At 44.5% G+C, this 19,812-nt stretch overlaps 1 protein-coding gene across 2 annotated transcripts in view; it reads right to left on the bottom strand.

Annotated features, from left to right (window-relative positions):
• The window catches only part of carm1 (coactivator-associated arginine methyltransferase 1), a 75,663-nt gene that overhangs the window by 34,140 nt on the left and 21,711 nt on the right, over nt 1-19,812 (bottom strand). For both annotated transcript variants that reach the window (XM_078234883.1, XM_078234884.1), the window contains exons 2-6: nt 9,791-9,916; nt 6,855-6,961; nt 6,288-6,392; nt 4,990-5,100; nt 1,987-2,164 (exon numbers count right to left, since the gene is read on the bottom strand). In XM_078234883.1, coding sequence (XP_078091009.1) covers nt 1,987-2,164; nt 4,990-5,100; nt 6,288-6,392; nt 6,855-6,961; nt 9,791-9,916 — 627 coding nt within the window. The remainder of the gene's footprint in view (nt 1-1,986; nt 2,165-4,989; nt 5,101-6,287; nt 6,393-6,854; nt 6,962-9,790; nt 9,917-19,812) is intronic.

Raw genomic sequence — 19,812 nt, 5'->3', positions numbered from 1 at the left:
ATCCTGTAACTCAAACATTTTCTGTGCCAAGACTTCCAGTTCAAAGTTTTTTATTAGTCATAAGGCGGCTTAATTAACACTGCAATGAAGTTTCTGTGAAAATCCCCTAGTCGCCACGCTCTGGTATACCGAGAGAGAATTTAGCATGGCCAATGCACCTAACCAGCAAGTCTTTGGACTGTGGGAGGAAACCGGAGCACCTGGAGGAAACCCACACAGACAAGGGAAGAACATGCAGACTTCGCATAGACAGTGACCCAAGCCGGGAATTGAACCTGGGTCCCTGGCGCTGAGAGGCAGCAGTGCTAACCACTGTGCCACCATGCTGCCTTTGGCGCTTGTCTTAGTCTGGTACTTTTAAGTTTACTATCCATGGCTGCTTTTTTTGTAACAGTTGAACACCTCTTAATATTTTCCCTCTTCAGAATATCTCTGCAGCTGCCTTTTCTTTCCGCTTTGCTCTTCCTGCACTTGTCAGTTTCGGTGGGCTCCTGCTGCCTGGGAATCAGAGGATGATTTTAAACTCTGCCTGCTGTTTCTAAAAACATTGTTCTTCCCTTCAGTGCAGCTCAGCTGCCACATGTTATTGGGCTGGCAACGGACCTACTGCTTCTTGCAGCTACGCTGTGGATGCGCTGATCCCGATTGCTACCCATTTTGAAAACTAATTTCAGTTTTTTGTATTGTAAAATCACTCTAGGTCTCTGCCATTCTTCTTTTCAACTGCACAGAGGATTCTTCTGCTTTTCAGCTCCCCCCGCCCCCCAACCCCTGCTTTTGGAAATTTTCTCAGCCTGTGTTAAAGTTTATTTATCAGTCACAAGCAGGCTTACATTAACACTGCAATGAAGTTACTGTGAAAATCCCCTAGTCGTTACACTCCGGAGCCTGTTTGGGTACACAGAGAATTTAGCACGGTCAACGCACCCCAACTAGCACGTCTTTCGGATTGTGGGAGGAAACCGGAGCACCCGATGGAAACCCACGCAGACACGGGGAGAACGTGCAGACTCTGCACAGAGTGACCCCAAACCAGGAATCGAACCTGGGTGCCTGGCTCTGTGAGGCAGCAATTTTAACCACTGTGCCACCATGCTGTGATTTTGCTAAGTGTCTTGACTCTTCCTCTGTGCTCAATTAGGTCTGGCTTTTCATCTGCACAGTAGATTCTTCTGCATTTCCATTTCTTAGAAATCTTGCTCAGCCTTTTTTTAAAATCAAGCTAGTTCCTTTTACTCTGGTTCAATCAAGTCCTTCATTCGCCACATCTTCAATAGAGCTATTTGCGGCCCCCGCTAACTGTCTTCAATTTCTTTTTAGGTGCTCTCCAACTGTGTCTTCAACTGAGACACATTTCTCTCAGGCCAGACTCCGGTTGCTTTGGGAAGCTGGGTGCCTACCAGCTTCTCCGACATTTCAGGGTCCACCCTTCACTGCCACCATGCTGTAAGGTTGAGGGGTCTGGAGGCTTGTATGGTTAAACATAAACAGTTTATTGGTAATCCATAATTATATCCAAGGTACTGCCAGGCATGGGTGCTGCTGCCTCCATGCTGGCTCCTTCCAGACTCTACACAGAGTCTACTCTCATGTGACTCTGAATATCATACCACAAACAGTACTGTTCTTCAGCCCCACATTAATCCTTGCTCTGCTAAACACCCTTACAGTACAAGAATACCCAAATTTTAATCAAATCTGGGGGAAGAACTCTGCCTTGGCCAACCAAATCACAAGCCATCATTGGAGAAGCAACAGTGAATCAAAAACACATGTGAACTAACATTTTTTTCAATTCATTACTCTACTGAAAGTGAGTGCACAACTTCAGCAGGAATTTGCCTAAAGAAGGTCAATGCACTGAATACTGAGTCTTTAAAGAGAGTCAAAATAAAACCTCCGATTTATAAATAAACTCAAGCGCATCTCTACCACTCAATTTTTCAACCTACTTCACCCATCCTCTACACCCAGAATTAATCTCACCATTTGGTTTCAACCATTTCTTGGCGTGTAGATAACTCTCCAGCATTCGTTCGTTGAAGAGCATGTAGCCCATGGGTTCCGAGATAATGATATCGACCTGTTCTGGGATGTTCACCTCCTCCACCTTCCCAGGGATGATGAAGATGCGATCTGCGAGGTTGTTACTCTTCACCAGAAGCTGCCAAAGAGAACAACCATCATTTTCATTAGTGCCAGGTAACACCTGGATATCTGGCCGTTGCTACGACATGCAATTTGTTACCACTATGGAGATTACAAATTAAGTTTATTTATTAGTGTCACAAATAGGCTCACATTAACACTGCAATGAAGTTACTGTGAAAATCCCCTGGTTGTCACGCTCCGACGCCTTTTCGGGTACACTGAGAAGAATTTAGGCCAATGCACCCAAACCAGCACTCTATCGGACTGTGGGAGGAAACCGGAGCACCCGGAGGAAACCCACGCAGACACTGGGAGAACGTGCAGACTCCACACAGACAGTCACCCAAGCCAGGAATTAAATCCAGGTCCCTGGCACTGAAGCAGCAGTGCTAACCATTGTGATACCACGCGCACAAAGATTGTCACTTCTTGTTCATAGTGACATATCCAGCTAGTTATTGAATCAGTGTAGGCCATTTGGCCCTTCTGCTCTGCTCTGCCATTCGGTAGGTCCATGGTTGACTTGATGTTGGTCTTAACTTCACTTTCCCGTCAGCCCATCATAACCCCAGACTTCCTGGTCTATCAAAAATCTACCTCACTCAGCCTTGAATGGACACAAGTGATTTATTTAAGAGTTTGTCAGCTGTGGTTTTATGACGTGGTCTCATGAGCATCTCTCCTCTCCATTTGCTAACATAGTTCCCCACCACATCAGCTTTCTGGAACAACCCGCACTGTAACATGGATTGGTGGAATGTGCATTTAGATCCATGAGTCTACATAATGGATCTCGGTGCCTTTAAGGGAGGGGAGAAAAGAAGTGACAGAAATGGGCACAGTACGATTGGCAAAGTCAAGGTTTAAATGATCAGAACTATGCAATTGCCAGTAGCCGTTATTTGGCAGGCTATTCATGAAGGCCCTGCCTTCTCAACCTTGCCCCTTCGCTTGAGATGTGGCGATCCTCAGGTTAAATCACCACCAGTAAATCTTTTCTGCACTCTTTCTAGTTTAATAATATCCTTTCTATAATAGTGACCAGAACTGTACACAGTATTCCAAGTGTGGCCTTACCAATGTCTTGTACAACTTCAACAAGACATCCCAACTCCTGTATTCAATGTTCTGACAAATGAAACCAAGCATGCCGAATGCCGTCTTGACCACTCTGTCCACCTGTGACTCCATTTTCAAGGGGCTACCTGTACCCCTAGATCTCTTTGTTCTATAACTCTCCCCAACACCCTACCATTAACCAAGTCCTGCCCTGGTTCGATCTACCAAAATGCGTCACCTCGCATTTATCTGAATTAAACTCCATTTGCCATTCATCATCCCAACAGTGGGCCCAGCACTAATTCCTGAGGCACACTGCTGGTCACAGGCCTCCAGTTTGAAAAACAACCCTCTACAACCACCCTCTGTCTTCGGTCATCAAGCCAATTTTATATCCAATTGGCTTCCTCAACTTGGATCCCGCAAGATTTAATCTTCTGCAACAACCTACCATGCGGTACCTTGTCAAAAGGCCTTGCTAAAGCCCATGTAGTCAACGTCAAGTGCACTGCCCTTATCTACCTTATTGGTTACCCCTTCAAAAAACTCAAACTGAGACATGATTTTCCACTCACAAAGCCATGCTGACTGTCCCTAATCAATCCTTGCCTCTCTAAATGCCTGTAGATCCTGTCTCTCAGAATTCCTTCTAACAACATACCCACTACAGATGTTAAGCTTACCGTCCTGTAGTTCCCAGGCATTTCCCTGTAGCCCTTCTTAAACAAAGGCACAACATTTGCCACCCTCCAATCTTCATGCACCTCACCTGCGGCTGTCGCTGATTCAAATATCTCTTAGGGGACCCATAATTTCCTCCCTAGCCTCCCACAATGTCCTGGGATACACTTCATCAGGTCTGGGGACTTATCTACCTTAATGTACTTCAAGACTTCCAGCACCTCCTTCTCTGTAATATGCACACTCCTCAAGACATCACTATTTATTTCCCCAAGTTCCCCAACATCCATGCCTTTCTCAACAGTACATACCGATGAGAAATATTCATTTAGGATCTCACCCATCTCTTGTGGATCCGCACATAGATGACCTTGTTGATCCTCAAAAGGCCCTACTCTCTCCCTTGTTGCTCTTTTGCCCTTTATATATTTGTTGAAGTACTTTGGATTCTCCTTTGCCTTATCTGCCAAAGCAATCTCGTGTCCCCATTTTGCTCTCCTGATTTCTCCCTTGAATCTACTCCGACACCCTCTAAACTCTTCAAGGGATCCACTTGATCCCAGCTGTCTATACATGTCATATGCCTCCTTCTTCTTCTTGACCAGGGCCTCAATATCCTGAGTCACCCAGGGTTGTCCTTCACTTAAAGAACGTGCTTACTCTGAACCCTGGTTAACACACTTTTAAAAGCCTCCCACTTACCAGATGTCCCTTTGCCTGCCAACGGACTCCCCCAATCAACTTTTGAAAGTTCCTGTCTAATACCATCAAAATTGCCCCAATTTAGAATTTTAACCTTTGGGCCAGACCTATCATTTTCTAAAGCTACCTTAAAGCTAATGGAATTATGGTCACTGGTCCCAAAGTGACCATAATTCCATTACTTCACCTGCCCTTCCTTATTTCCCAAGAGGAGGTCAAGTTTTGCCCTCTCTCTAGTTGGGCCATCCAAATACTGAACGAGAAATTCCTCTTGAATACCCTCAACAAATTTCTCTCCACCCAAGCCCCTAATACTATGGCTGACCCAGTCAACCATAAGTACCAAGTTGGCTCCACATCACCAAAATGGTAGAGAGTCAGAAATGCAGTACGGACCTCCGCGTGCTGAGCCATGGTACTCGCTTCCACTGCAAACACCTTCCGTGCTCCTGCCTGCACAGCAAAAAAGGAGAGGATTCCAGAGCCACAGCCCACATCTAATACAACCTGGAAGAGACAAGCGTTTATGAATTAGCCATTCACATTCAGTAATGTTATCCAATAATCGTGTGAAAAAATGGCACTCTCATCAACTAGACAGTACTGCATTTCTTTTTCCTTAGCCTGCAGTCCGATCTCAGTGTTCCCTTCCCCCACTCCCAGGATTGCTAGAGATAGTGAAGCACTTTGTGGTATGGTTCCACAGCCAACCAGGCTATTCAACTACGTGGAGCTTCACAGTTCTACCATAATTCTATCCACACACATTTCCAGCAGGAGATGATGGAGAGGTTGTTTCCCCTGGCAGGGGAACTCAGGATAAGGGGTCAATCATTTAGAACTAAGAGGAGAAATTTCTTACAGGAAGATTGTAAATCTCTGGAATTATCTGCGCCTGAGGGCTGTGGATGCTCCATCATGGTGTAGATTCACAACCTTGACAGAAGTTTTGATTTTGGGGAAATCGAGGGATATGGGGAGTGTGATGAAAAAAGTGGATTGAGGCAGAAGGTCAGCCATGACTGTATTGAATTGCTCCTATTTCTGATGTTATGCTATTAATAGAATCCCAACTGTGCTGATAGAAGCCATTCGGCCCATCAAGCCTGCACCGACAACAATCCCACCCAGGCCCTATCTCCATAACCCCACACATTTACCCTGCTAGTCCCCCTGACACTAAGGGTCAATTTAGAATGGTCAATCAACCTAACCTGCACATCTTTGTACTGTGGGAGGAAACAGGAGCACGTACAGGAAACCCACAGTCATGGGGAGCACCTTACCCAGGCCCACACACCCCAGCCCGATCCCCATAAATCCATGGCTACCATTTAGTATGGCTAATCCATCTAACCAGGACGTCTTTCGGACTGTGGGAAGTAACAGGAGCACCCGGCAGAAACCCATGTAGTCACGGGAAGAATGTGCAAACTCCACACAGATAGTCACCCGAGGATGGAACTGAACCCGGGTCCCTTGCGCTGTGAGGCAGCCGTGCTAACCACCATGGTTATTACTCCAACATAGTACACGGCAAGTTCCAATCCAACAGAACTCACTTTCCATTAGGGTCAGCAGATGCAGCGTGCCAATGTTAATTTTAAAAGTAGAACTCAGGGCAAGAAGCACATTCATGGCGAGGCATAAAAGGCATGCCAGCTCACTTCAACTCCCCAAAATCCAGTCGTTACCTTGTCTTTAAAATCTGCATGGTTTTGGAGTATTGCCCTTTGGTAGGTTCCTGTTCGTATGTAGTCTTGCATCATATTCTGTTGTTGTGATAAGTATCCATAGAACTGCAAGAGGACAGGGACTTAAAAACAGTCTGAAGTAAATACGTAATTTGTGTTCTTTAGGAATAGCAGTTACGTTACAACATGAAGTTAGTCATTATGTTGAAGAGTTCCAGTAGAATACTTTTTGTTAAGTTTGCTTACATTCTGCAACTATAGTTTTGGCATGACCTTGTGATAGGGAGAAAGATGTTAAAAATGGGATCAACAGGCGAGAACTACGATGAGCCCTATTGGTGAACAACACTGGCTATCTACTACGTAAGGCAAAGTTCCAGACGACACACCCCAGTCCAGGGTCTTCAGGAGAGAAAAGGGGAAGAAAACTGGGGCACGGAAGAGGGCAAGGAAAACACAAACATATCGGTAACTAAGAGAGATGAAAACTAAAGTAAGAACTTGTCCACGCGGTTTCCTAAAAAAATTAAAAGATGACAAAATACACTCAGATTGGGGGGACAGTACCTGGAAATACTGCACAGCAGAAGACTCCTCTGTTCGGTCGCTGAAGACAGATCGTTCAAGGTTGTGACCTCTGCAGTTTTTCAGAATATTGTAAAAGGAGTAGAACTCTAGAGGGACAGTACAAATGGAACTGAGTACAGCCAGATTATTTACACAATATTTACAAGTACTCAGCTAATGCACACACTGTCATTTTATTTGGACCAGTCTTTCACTGCCACTGAAATGGGCTACTTCTCATCTGTGCTGCTCAATAAATAGACTAAAGGCAGGAGCAACCAGATCCACACCACCTGCTAAACTGGGAACAGAGCCTCAAAATTGGGGAGGAGCATCTGGCGACAAGCTTGCGATTAGATGGAAAAGGCATCAATCTCCAATATACCAGAGGACAGATATCGCTACTTACTGCGTATAACAGCCTGCCGTGGTCTACCCACTGAGGGAATTCTCCACTTGCATCTCAGGTTGACATTTGCCAAGTTCTTTTAAAAATTGGAATCACGAGCTTTTGGAGTGCTGCTCCTTCCTCTGGCGAGTGGAGAGTTGGGTTCACAAACACAGCATACATAGACAGAGACGCAATTGAGAAACTTGATGTCTGTGTCGATTTGTGCCCACCCCAGTCCAACGCCGGTGTCTCCACATCACGGCTACCACCGACACCGCAAACCGCCGGCTCAAAGTGGAGAGGATCTCCAAGAAGATCGCGCGTATCGACACAGACATCAAGTTTCTCAATTGCGTCTGTCTATGTATGCCGTGTTTGTGAACCCAACTCTCCACTCACTTGAGGAAGGAGCAGTACTCCAAAAGCTCTTGGTTCCAAATAAACCTGTTGAACTATAACCTGGTGTTTTGAAACTTCTTACTGTGCCCACCGCAGTCCAACGCCGGCATCTCCGCATCATTTCAGAAGTGTCGTTAAAGCTGTTTACATTTTCAGTGTTCTTTGTTTTTATTTTAAACTTCCAGCACCTACAGTATTTTTGTTTTTGTCCAGTCCTCGCAATTTATTGCTCATTCCCATTTGTACAGAGGGCATTAAGAGTCCACCCATTATTAGACCTATAATCGAATTCAAATGCCATGATGGGGTTTAAACTTATCCTTTGGGTTTCTGGTGACAACTGCAACACACGTGATAAGAGTGCTACACGACAGCTGGTAACAAGTTAGGTTCAATTCACAAAGAATGGGGAAAAAAAATCAAAACTGTTGCCCTCCACTGGATTAAATTTGTGACTTTTAAGGGGGGGGGTGGTCTTGACAAATACATGAATGGTTGGGGAGAGAGAGAGATATGGTCCCGGTAAGGGTTGGGGTTTTTAATTCAGTCGGGCAGCATGGTCGGTGCAGGCTTGGAGGGCCGAAGGGCCTGTTCCTGTGCCGTAATTTTCCTTGTTCTTTAAACACGCTCTGATTAAATAGTTATCTGGGTAACTTCCCCTTGCTAGGGTAATGCCTGCAAGCAGCAGCTTGGGAGATGACCATCATAGGAGGTTCAAACAACAAATAATTGCATCATTACAAAAATAAGGCAGATGGAGTATAATTTGGAGTCACTCACTTTAGCAGGAAGAATAAAAAAAAGCATATTATTCCTTAAATGGAGAATGACTGCAGAATTCTGAGGTGCAGAGGGAGGGATCTAGCTGTTCTAGTGCACGAGTTACAAAAAGTTAGTGTGCAGGGACAGCAAGTAATTAAGGCAGCTAATGGAATGCTAACCTTTATTACGAGAGGAATTGAACATGAAAGTACAGATGTTAGGCTTCAATTATTCATGGCATCGGTGAGGCCACATTTCGAATATTGTGCGCAGCTTTGGTTTCCTTATTTAAGTAAGAGGCATTGGAGGCGGTTTAGAGGAGGTTTACTAGATTGACACCTGGAATGAGCCTTATGGGGAAAGGTTGGACAGACTGAACTTGTTTCCATTAGAGTTTAGAAGAATGACGGGGTGATTTGATTGAAGTTTATACGACCCTGAACGGTCTTGACAAGGTGGATATGGAAAGGATGCTTCCACTTGTGGGCGAGTCCAGATTTAGGGGTCACTTTTAAAATCAGGGGTCACCCTTTTAGGACAGAGATGGGGAGAAATATTTTCTCTCAGATGTGCGGCTTTGGAACTCTCTGCCTCAGGTGGTTGAGATGGAGGTCACTGAATATTTTTAAGACAGATGGATAGTATCTTGTTAGGTAACGGAATCAAAGATTCAGGGGTAGAAGGGGATGCAGAATTTGAAAAACAAACCATCAGCCATGGTCTTGGTGAATGGCAGAGCAGGCTCAAGGGGCTCGAATGGTCTACCTTTACTCCCATTTCACATTTTTATGCATGTTCGTATTACCAAGACCAAGATGGCGCCCGAGCGAGGCGACTTCTTGCAAGCTGTGCGCAGCATACCTTCAAATTCTATCTTTTACTCTCATTCTATGCTTCTCAAAACTTCATTCTAACTCTTTTAAACTCTCTAACAATGCTTTAATTCCTCTACATCCTAGCTATGACTATAACACTACATTCTGCACTCTCTCGTTTCCTTCTCCATGAACGGTATGCTTTGTCTGTATAGCGCACAAGAAACAATACTTTTCACTTTCTGCTAGTACATGTGACAATAAATCAAATCAATCTCATTCGCTACCTCTTTTACTGACGCTGGAAATCTGAAATAAAAATGGAAAATGTTGGAAACACTTGCTAGGTCAGGCAGCATCCACAGAGAGAGAAAGAACAGCTAACACTTTGAGTCTGTGACCTCTCATTAGTCGTCACAGGCCTGCAACATGCACACCGTTTCTCTCTCCACGGATGCGGCTTGACTGAGGATTATTTCCAGTGTTTCCGAATGCCACATCTTTTATATGTTTTGTAACTAATGCAGAAGAGGTTTCACTGCCCAAGGATAAAGTTGCACAGTACTTACCGTTTTGTGACGGAAATTGCAGGAGGACACTGCTGCATCCCAATGTGATGATGAAAGACTGCTTGCCGACGCGACTGCATTCAGTTTCCCGATTCACTGCACACTTAAACACGCAGACCGTCTCATCTGCAGAATTAAAAATCCAGATCAAGATTGGAAATCAAATTTTATCAGAAAGCCTCCCCCAGGCAGACGTTCCCGGACTTGCAGAAATACCATACTGATATTCTACACTGTCAAAAAGCACCAGTTTTCATTTAGATGCCACTGTAATCGTCACCAACCCGGCTTTACTCTTGGAACAGTTAACCATTCACACATATATGCTTTTAAAAAGACAGGAATGTGGTTTTTCACCACATACAGGAGTTACAAAGTGTTAATTCCATTGATAACAACTGGGGGCCAAGACTTCTCACCAGGGCTCTATCCCCATAACCCCACATATTTACCCCGTTAATCCCTCTAACCTATGCACCCCAGGACACTAAGGGGCAATTTAGCATGGCCAATGCACCTCGAACCTGCACATCTTTGGACTGTGGGAGGAAGCCGGAGCACGCGGAGGAAACCCACAAAGACACGGGGAGAATGTGCAAACTCCACACAGGCAGTGACCCAAGCTAGGAATTGAACCCAGGTCCCTGGAGCTGTGAGGCAGCAGTGCTAACCACTGTGCCACTGTACCTTACTCCTTAGTCACAACAGTGAGTAGAGAAACATTATTCAGCTGCTGCAGCATTCCTGAAACCCTCTTAAACATGCTCTCATCCTCCACCCTAACTTAAAGATGCGTTTCATGGAAGACTCGGATTTCTTGGCTTCTTTACAAATATTGCCCAAGAACAAATCAAGGGGCCAACAAAATGTACCTATTGACTGGGAGAAGCACACGTGACTCCTGCTCCCTAAATGATCCATCCATCCTTCTTGTGAATGATAGCAAACCCTAAATTATGCAAAGGCGAAATGAACTCAGATAGATCCTCCACACCAACCCAAATTACAAATCGCCCATTATTTCCATTTTTACTTCAAGTTATTTCCATTTATATCTCATGCTCCAAGAACAGCGATTAGTAAATCAACTCAATTTCTAAGATACTGTGCAGCAGAAAATCTACCGCCCGCATCACGGGCCGCTGATTAAAGTTGCAATAGTCAATCAATCACGCTAGGTAGATGTGATCTCCCCACTCTTCTCACTCTCTCACTCATCATTACATCAAGGCTTCCAAGCCAGCCTGAAACTGACAAAGGTTACTCTTTTATCTACAAGAAAAAAAGGGACGGGGACAAGAGTTCTGTGGAGAAAATAAATTAATGCACTGTAGAATTTGACATAGCTAACATGTGCACGGTTAGTTTTGAGATTAGCTCAATTAAAAGGTCCTGGTCGTTCTAGGGATAGGAATGAGAGTCTCTCCCCTCTGCTCCTGGAGGCCACAGTGGGCACAATAACGTTTCCTTACTGAGATCTCAGAGTAAAAAGCGGTACAGTATTGAACTTAAGATAAGAAACTACAAAGTTAAAAGTTTATTTATTAGTCACAAGTAAGGCTTACATAAACACTACAACGAAGTTACTGTGAAATTCCCCTAGTCGTCACACTCCGGCGCCTGTTTGGGTCAATGCACCTAGCCAGCATGTCTTTCAGAATGTGGGAGGAAACCGGAGGAAACTCATGCAGACATGGGCAGAATGTGCAAACTCCACACAGACAGACAGTCACTCACTCAAGCCAGGAATCAAACCCGGGTCCCTGGCGCTGTGAAGCAGCAGTGCTAACCACTGTGCAACTGTGCCGTCCCAAGGTGTTGCACGGGTACAAGGTGTTGCACTGGTACCCCAGTACATCAAGATTTTTGCAGTCTTGATGGATAGGAGGGGGGGCTTGTGGAATTAACAACAACTCGGCATAACAGATACCCAAAGAGAATTAACCCAGGATTCCAGCAACATTTATGAAAATATTCTCCATCAGCCAGAAAAACAAATCTGATATTAATAACCCTGATCACAAGCTGCAGCTGACTGACCTCAGCTTTATGCTAAAATAAATCCATGCCAAATGTGTGTTTGTTTTAAGTTTACAATGTGTTATTGTGGCCACGTTTAAGCTTTGCTCAGCTCCTTAAAATGTTTAAAGTTTATTTATTAGTCACAAGTAAGGCTTACATTAACACTGCAATGAAGTTAGTGAAAATCTCCAATGGGAACTCTGTTTCCCTCTCCACAGATGCTGCCAGACCTGCTGAGTTTTTCCAGCATTTTCTGCTTTAATCTCACCTCAGCTTTGCATCGACTTGCTTTGTAAAGAACTTCAGATCTACGGACACATCCTTCATGTTAATAAAACATGCCGAGCTGCATTGTTTTCTAAAATATATTTTTAGAGTTTTCCCAAGTTTACAGATAATGCAAACACTCAAAACTGGTAGAGTACAGCTTGATCATTCCTCCATGTAGGAATATAGAGAAAGACAGGAGGAAACCAATGCAGCTGATTCAGTATGTTCTGTAAACCCAACACTTCCACATAGGCCAAAAGGAGAGAGGACCAGTAACAGGAAAAAAAGATAAAGTCACGGAAACATGGCAAAGTAATGCACACCATCATGTACAGTACATTAGAGACAGTGTTACACAGCCTACGGAAAGCCTTGTATGAGTAAGTCAGATTTTATGGAACTCATTCGAATTGGATATACAGGTTAGGAATTCCATTGGGAAACATTCCCTAATAATTTTATGCTAATACTGAGCAGAGGAAAAATAAAATTATCTATAACCATTAAGAATCACCGCCAGTGGATTTTTATAAAGCACTTGTATCCACTTATTGAACTTCCCCCCCCCCCCCAACCCAAATTTCTGCACTCCACTCCACCTGGTCAAAAGCTCTCCCTGCATCCAATGAGATCTTTAAGCTAGCTATCGCCTGCTTTTGGATGGCATGAATAATCTTTAATAACCTCCAAACATTGTTCCATGAATTCGGGCCCTTTACGAAGCCAGTCTGATCATCCTAGATACTCGAAGGGAGGATTTTTTCTGGATGCAACACTGGTATATTGGACAACAATTTCAACCCTACATTCAAGAGTGGAGTTGGCCTATAGGGAGTACATTCCTCAATTCTGCCTTCAAAATTGAGATATTCGCTTCTTGAAAACCATCACGCCCCAGAACCATACCAGACTGAAGGTCCCTCAAGGCAAAAACCATGTAAATGGGGGCATTTACGGTCGACCTTTGATCTTCAGAAATTGTTGAGAGCTTAAAGGAAGAAAAAAAAAGCTTACGTACTAGCGTATCTCTAGACTGATGTGTTTTATACGTAAATCGGCATAGAAGCTTTTAAACACCTTATTAATATCCTTCGTCTTAATCATCCTATAACCCTCGGAATCTAGCGCAGAGGAAATAGTCCTCGAGTCCACCTTCTTCTTTGGAGGAGAGCCAAATACCTACTCGGATTATTCCCAAACTCGTAGTTTTAGTTTGGCAAACTTTATACTCCTCTCAGCATGTTGAGTCAGCAAGCAGTCCAGTGCCATTCAGATTGCATTAATTTATTTCAGCATTGAGTGGTTAGCGTTCCTACCACACTCCCTCTCTGTTTCGGCCACTTTTACTTTAAGCCGGTGCTGCCGTTCCAGCATTTGATTCTTTTTTTTGTATACAAAATGACCAAATGCCTTGCAGGTTTCCCAAAGGATTGGAGGACTTGCTTCAAGAGAGAACACTGACTGAATAAGGCCGAAGCTGATCTCTTCTCAAGTTTTATGATCCTTAAGCAGGGATGCATTAGATCCCCAAGATCTAGATGGAAGGTCAACCCCCTTGAATAAAAGTTCCAGGAGCATAATCGGAATTCATAATATTATCGATGAAACAGGAGGCCAGTGTAATGTTGTTTTTGGCATGAAAAAAAATAATTAATTCTAGTATTACATTGATGGGGAGTTGAAAAGGTGAACTCTTTATCTTTAGGATGCAGTGTTCTCCAAACATCTAGGTACCCCACTTCTTCGCATAGCGGTGCTAACGTCACCCCCAGTGTAACAGGATACAATCGGACATATCGCACTCCAATGGCCTCAAGCCATCTTCCAATTTCATTGAACCCCTCGCGGCTCTGTTGTATCGCCACCGAGACTGCCTTCAATACTCTGTTGATCCTTGGAAGTTATGGGAAATGCATAATTATGGGCCCGGGTTTTTGATTGAGGCCTAGGCCTCAGACAGTATACAATGTGTCCTTTCTAGCTTAATGCACCCAGCTTTCGTTTCTAAGTTAAAGAAACGTGGTAGCCAGCTTTTGAAAAATTTATCTGAGAGCTGTTGGCAAACCAACAGTCCAAATATCTTCTTCCAGATCTCCAAGGAATTCTGACATAGCACACCTCTTGTTTCCCCCCCGACCAAGGATCGTAAATGGGCCTCAACCGTTGCATTTTCGACAGTAACAATTCTCTCTTCCACTTCATCAAGTCTTTTGCCAGTATTCCGCAGTTCTATAGTATGAGCACTGATACTTTGCACCAATAAGCCGAGTTTCACAACAACTTTAATAATATTAGTGGTCATCAGTTGTAATGCCTTCGGGAGTGCCGGATCGAGAGACTATTCGTTCACTAAGTCGCCATATCTTGGAGTTGGCTCCACCCCAGTTACTTTTGACTTTCTTTCCTCGATGATTTTCTTAATATTTCTCAGCATTTTGTCACCAACATTTAGCCAGAAATCTTCCAGGGACATAACCCGGATCTAATCTCACTCCCGGATTAGGTAAATACGAGCTGATAAGTGCAAGGATTATAACTGGAGCGGTGCCATAGCTCACGGAAACACAGCTATTCCCGCACTTGCATCACCCGACACCCCCACTCCCATTAACAGGTTTTACTATCCAATTCTTAATTCTGAATCTTTGCTTTGTGTCATGGTGTTTGCAGAGACTGGGCTTGAAGAATTTTCAGCTTAATACTCAGGAAACTTTGTCAACAACCTTGCATTCTCTTCTATTTTCTGCATAAAAGATGTGCATTTAGACAGTGCCTGCTACGACTCGCTTCACAGCGGATGAAGCACTCGTGGAGTGTAGTTACTGCTGGAATGTAGAAATGTAGCAGCCAGTTTATACACAGCAAGCTCCCACAAAAAAAAAATGTTGTGATCGAGAGTGGGTGGGAATTGAGCAGTGGAAACTATTAGACTAGTCATCCAGACTAACACTTCGGAGACTTGAGTTGACAGCCCACAAAAAGTTAGTCTTAATAGTGGTGACCCTAAAGCTACAGATTATCCTAAAACACACCTAGATCATTAATGTCCTTCAGGGGAGGAAATCCTTAGCCTTACCAGAACTGGCTTAAATGTGGCTCCGGAGCCAGAGAAAGACTGCCCTCGGAAATGGGCACACAGCTGTACCACTGTCAAAACATCAAACAAGGACATACCCAGATCTGCCAGCACTGACCTAGGCACTGGAAATGACCATGGCGCACTGTGCCCGGCCAACCTCGCAAAATCCTCCTCACTAACATCTTTGGAATTTTGCCAACACGACAAGATCTGTTTCAGACTAATCAAGCAACAGCCTGGCATAACCATGCTCACTTAGTCATACTTCACATCCAATGTACCAGACACCACCACCACCATCCCTGATATGTCTTGTCCTGCTGGCAGGACAGACCCACTAGAGGCAGCAACTCCATTGGTCCGTATTGACTCTGGGACACTGTCATAGCATCAGGTAAAAACAGGAAAGGAAATCTGCTGATATTTCTGTCCTCCCTTAGCTGGTGAATCAGTGCTTCTCCATATTGAATACCACTTGGAAGATTTACTGGGGGGTAGACAGGGTGCACTCTGAAGTGGGGAAATGTCAATCACCAAGATTGGCTTGGCAGAATCAAGAGGCAGACACCTCTTCATTACAATGGGAATCAGGAGTGGAGGACAGCATGCCAGGAGCAACAACAGGTATAACTGGGCACCAACGTGGTGAGGCCACAGCGCAGGACATGCTAGCCAACCAGTTGATGCAGCTTGCTATAGATAGAGCCAAGCTATCGCACAACCAAAACAGTCCTACCACATCCAGTGTGGACAATTAAAGAACTAACTAAGGTGGTGTAGTGGCAATATCACTGGGCTAGTAACCCAGGGGCCTAGACTAATGCTTGGGCACGAGTTCAAATCCCACTGTGGCAGCTGATGGAATTTAAATTCAATAAATCAAATCTAGAATTGAAAGCTAGTCATCAGTAACAGCGGCCATGAACGATCATCGCACTGATTATTACAAAAAAACCCCCATCTGTTTCACTGAAGCCCTTCGGGGTAGGAAATCTGCCATTTCACACGCGACTCCAAAATGTGGCCGGCTCATAAGTGGACAACACATCCTATGAAAGAACAAAAAAGCCACCGATCTAACACCACTCAGTCAGCAGTTTGCTGGGGAGAATATCACCGATTGACACATTGATTGCCTATTACACACAAAGCTTGCCTGGATTTTCTGCTGCTTCCAAGATGCATGCCCCAAAACAAGTTCCAGTATTGCTGCACTGAGGCTTCATAAATAGAAATGAGGGTGTACTGCAGTTAGAAATTACTCATACTATCCCCTGCTGCTAGCAATTTCCATTTCTCTCTCCACATTCAGCTTCCAGACATCAATAAGATTTATGTGGCTTAATTAAAAGAACACAAGTTCTGGTTCATATTATACAGACTCCTGCGCTACATAATAAACTAGCCGCTTCTGCAGGTAGATCGATTAACCCCACACAGGAAATAATCTGTTATATAGCTCAGGTACACGACGGAGCCAGGTACACAGAATACACTGCATAAGACACGAAGGAACCAGAACCCTGCACTGCATCACTGCCATCCTGTATTGCCTGCGGGAGGAATTCTGCATCATTGCTATCTCATTACAGTCTGGGAGGGGAATTCTGCATTCCTACACTGCCGATGGTAGTCATGATGTGGAGATGCCGGCGTTGGACTGGAGTGAACACAGTAAGAGTTTTCACAACACCAGGTTAAAGTCCAACAGGTTTGTTTGGTAGCAAATGCCATTAGCTTTCGGAGCGCTGCTCCTTCGTCAGATGGAGTGGAAATCTGCTCACAAACAAGGCATAGAGACACAAAATCAATTTACAGAATACTGATCAGAATGCGAATCTTGTATTCTGTAACTTGAGTTTGTGTCTCTGTGTGCCTTGTTTGAGAGCAGATTTCCACTCCATCTGACGAAGGAGCAGCGCTCCGAAAGCTAATGGCATTTGCTACCAAATAAACCTGTTGGACTTTAACCTGGTGTTGTTAAAACTCTTACTGTTCCTACACTGCATCGCCATACTGTCTGGGAGGGGAATTCTGCATTCCTACACTGCATCACTGCTATCCCATACTGTCTGGGAGGGGAAGTCTACATTTCCACACTGCATCATTGCTATCCCATGTTGTCTGGGAGAGGAATTCTGCATTCTGGCACAGCATCACTGCTATCCGTGTCTTGGAGGGGAATTCTACATTTTTTTAAAACACTGTATAACCATTGCTCCACATTGGGAGACTAATGCTGTACCTGCTGCTAAATAATTGTGTCTGCAAACCAAGCTCCTGCTTATAACCCCCCCCACACACCCACTCCCCGCTCAGCATTTTCTTTGCAGCTCGCTCTGCTCAGCAGGCATTAAATGCAAATGCTCCCATTCACCAGAAACAGCCTGTCAACTCAGCCCTATAGAGCTCGCGGAATAAAGGCCAACAGATGTGGAAGGAAACTCCATTCTCTGAAGGACAATAAAAAAGGAAAATAATCGAGGAGATCCAGCTGCCTCATGGTTGAGGCTTCAGCTCACTTCAGAGCTTGGGTGGAGTGGGGAAGAAAAGAACCATTCACTGCTTTAAAGACAGCAGAAAAGCTTCTCAGTGACATTTTGCCACCTATTCCTCCAAACGGCAAACATTTAAATAGAGCTCAAATCCTCACAACTCTTGCGAACAGTCACCATCAATTCTCCACCCAGGTTTGGAGTTACTGTGTGAACTTTTCCGACTGGCTCAAACTAATAATAATTTAAAAAAACAGGATTTTTCAAAGAAATAAACACTATTTTAATGAGGAGACCCTGAAATCTCAGCACCCCCTCGCAGCCTCCCGCAGTCACATTGTGCAGAAACGCTGTCCTATTTAAATAGCAGGGCAGCGGGCAATGTGGCACATTTAATGATCTCTGAAACCCGTGATCAGGAACCAGGCCTCGAGTGAACAGATGTGCGCCTGGAAAGCAGATTTATACAAACACGGAGGGAGGATGCAAATCAGGAGAGAGAGAGATTGCGTTACGGTATTTTAGTCCTGAATTGGAGTGAGCACAAGACCTCACATTCCCATTTCTACATGCTGCAGCACGATAACATAGGAATCAGCTTTATCGCCACACACAATCTTCACTGAAAACTCAGTATCTGATGCTAATGGGGCAGTCAAGAAAGAATGTTTTAAAGCAAGGATTTTTCCAGCAGAAAGCAAATAATTAAAACTTTAGCAGGTAAATGGGGTGTAGCAGTTCACTGGATAGGAAAGCAACAAATGGTTCAGACACTGAATGAAAAAGAAAATTCTAATACACCCAGTTACCATCACTGCTTCACATTTTATACAAGAGTTTGACCCAGCACTAATTTTAGAGTTATGAATTCTCATTCATGTGCCGTTAATCTGAAGCATACAGCAAGTGGAACAAAGTGCTCAGTGACTCTCAGCAAGCCTTGCTGCAGACTGCATCGGAGACAAAGCTGCTTTGAAAGCTGATTTGCATTTCCACCAAGTTGTAGCTGTGGAACATATTGATGGGTTCTCAGAATAGTGCAGGAAGCAGTGCCCACACTGCTCCGTTTCCACCAGAATTGGTTCACGTGGCAGTGCCAGACTGTTCATTTTTCAAATCCACGCAATGTTGCAACCACTACCCGGGTTTCTACTTCAGTAAGGGACCAGAGCAAGTTTGTAAATATATTACATTGTTCCTGACCCAGTCCACCTCGAGTCCAACTGCTATAAACTAGTTCATAGAATCATAGAATCCTACAGTGCAGAAAGAGGCCATTTGGCCCATTGAGTCTGCGCCGACCACAATCCCACCCAGGCCCTATCCCTGTACATTTTCCCTAGCTAGTCCCCCTGACACTAAGGAGCAATTTATCATGGCCAATCCACCTAACCCGCGCATCTTTGGACTGTGGGAGGAAACTGGAGCACTCGGAGGAAACTCGCGCAGACACGGGGAGAACGTGCAAACTCCACATAAGACAGTGCCGCCAAGGTGTTGCACGTGTAAATCTCAACATTTCCATAGATCACTGCCTGGACTCTCTGCGCTCAATTTTGTTCATTCTGAACTTTGGAATGAGCACTTAAGGATAGTCCCAGGCTGTGTGCCCCTGGCCACCAACTCTATCCCTCTCCCTGGCCAATGCATGGGGCTAAGCCAGACCACTTGCAACTTTGACAGCTGATCTGAATGTGAAATAAGCTTCTGACACCATACCCACATCCTCAAAACGACCAACTACTTCTCCCTCTGTAAACACTGCCCTGCTCGATCGCTGCCGCAGCTAAGAAACTTGGCATATCCTCTACAACTCTCACCAGCTTTTACAGATGCACCATAGAAAGCATCCTTTCCAGATTTTTCACAGCTTGGTATGACTCCTGCTCTGACCAAGACCGCAAAAAACTACACAAAGTTGTGAATGTAGCCCAATCCATCACGCATCCTATCCATTGACTCTGTCTGGACTTTCCGCTGCCTCAGAAAAGCAGCCAGCATAATCAAGGACCCCACACACCCCGGACATTCTCTCTTCCACCTTCTTCCAGCAGGAAAAAGATACGTGATCTCAGACTTTTGTACCAACCGACTCAAGAACAGCTTCTTCCCTGCTGCCGTCAGAATGGACCTACCCTTGTATTAAGTCGATCTTT

The sequence above is a fragment of the Mustelus asterias genome, chromosome 19 (assembly GCF_964213995.1).
Source record: "Mustelus asterias chromosome 19, sMusAst1.hap1.1, whole genome shotgun sequence".
In the NCBI taxonomy this organism is placed as follows: Eukaryota; Metazoa; Chordata; class Chondrichthyes; order Carcharhiniformes; family Triakidae; genus Mustelus; species Mustelus asterias.
This window is presented reverse-complemented; position numbering and strand designations above follow the sequence as displayed.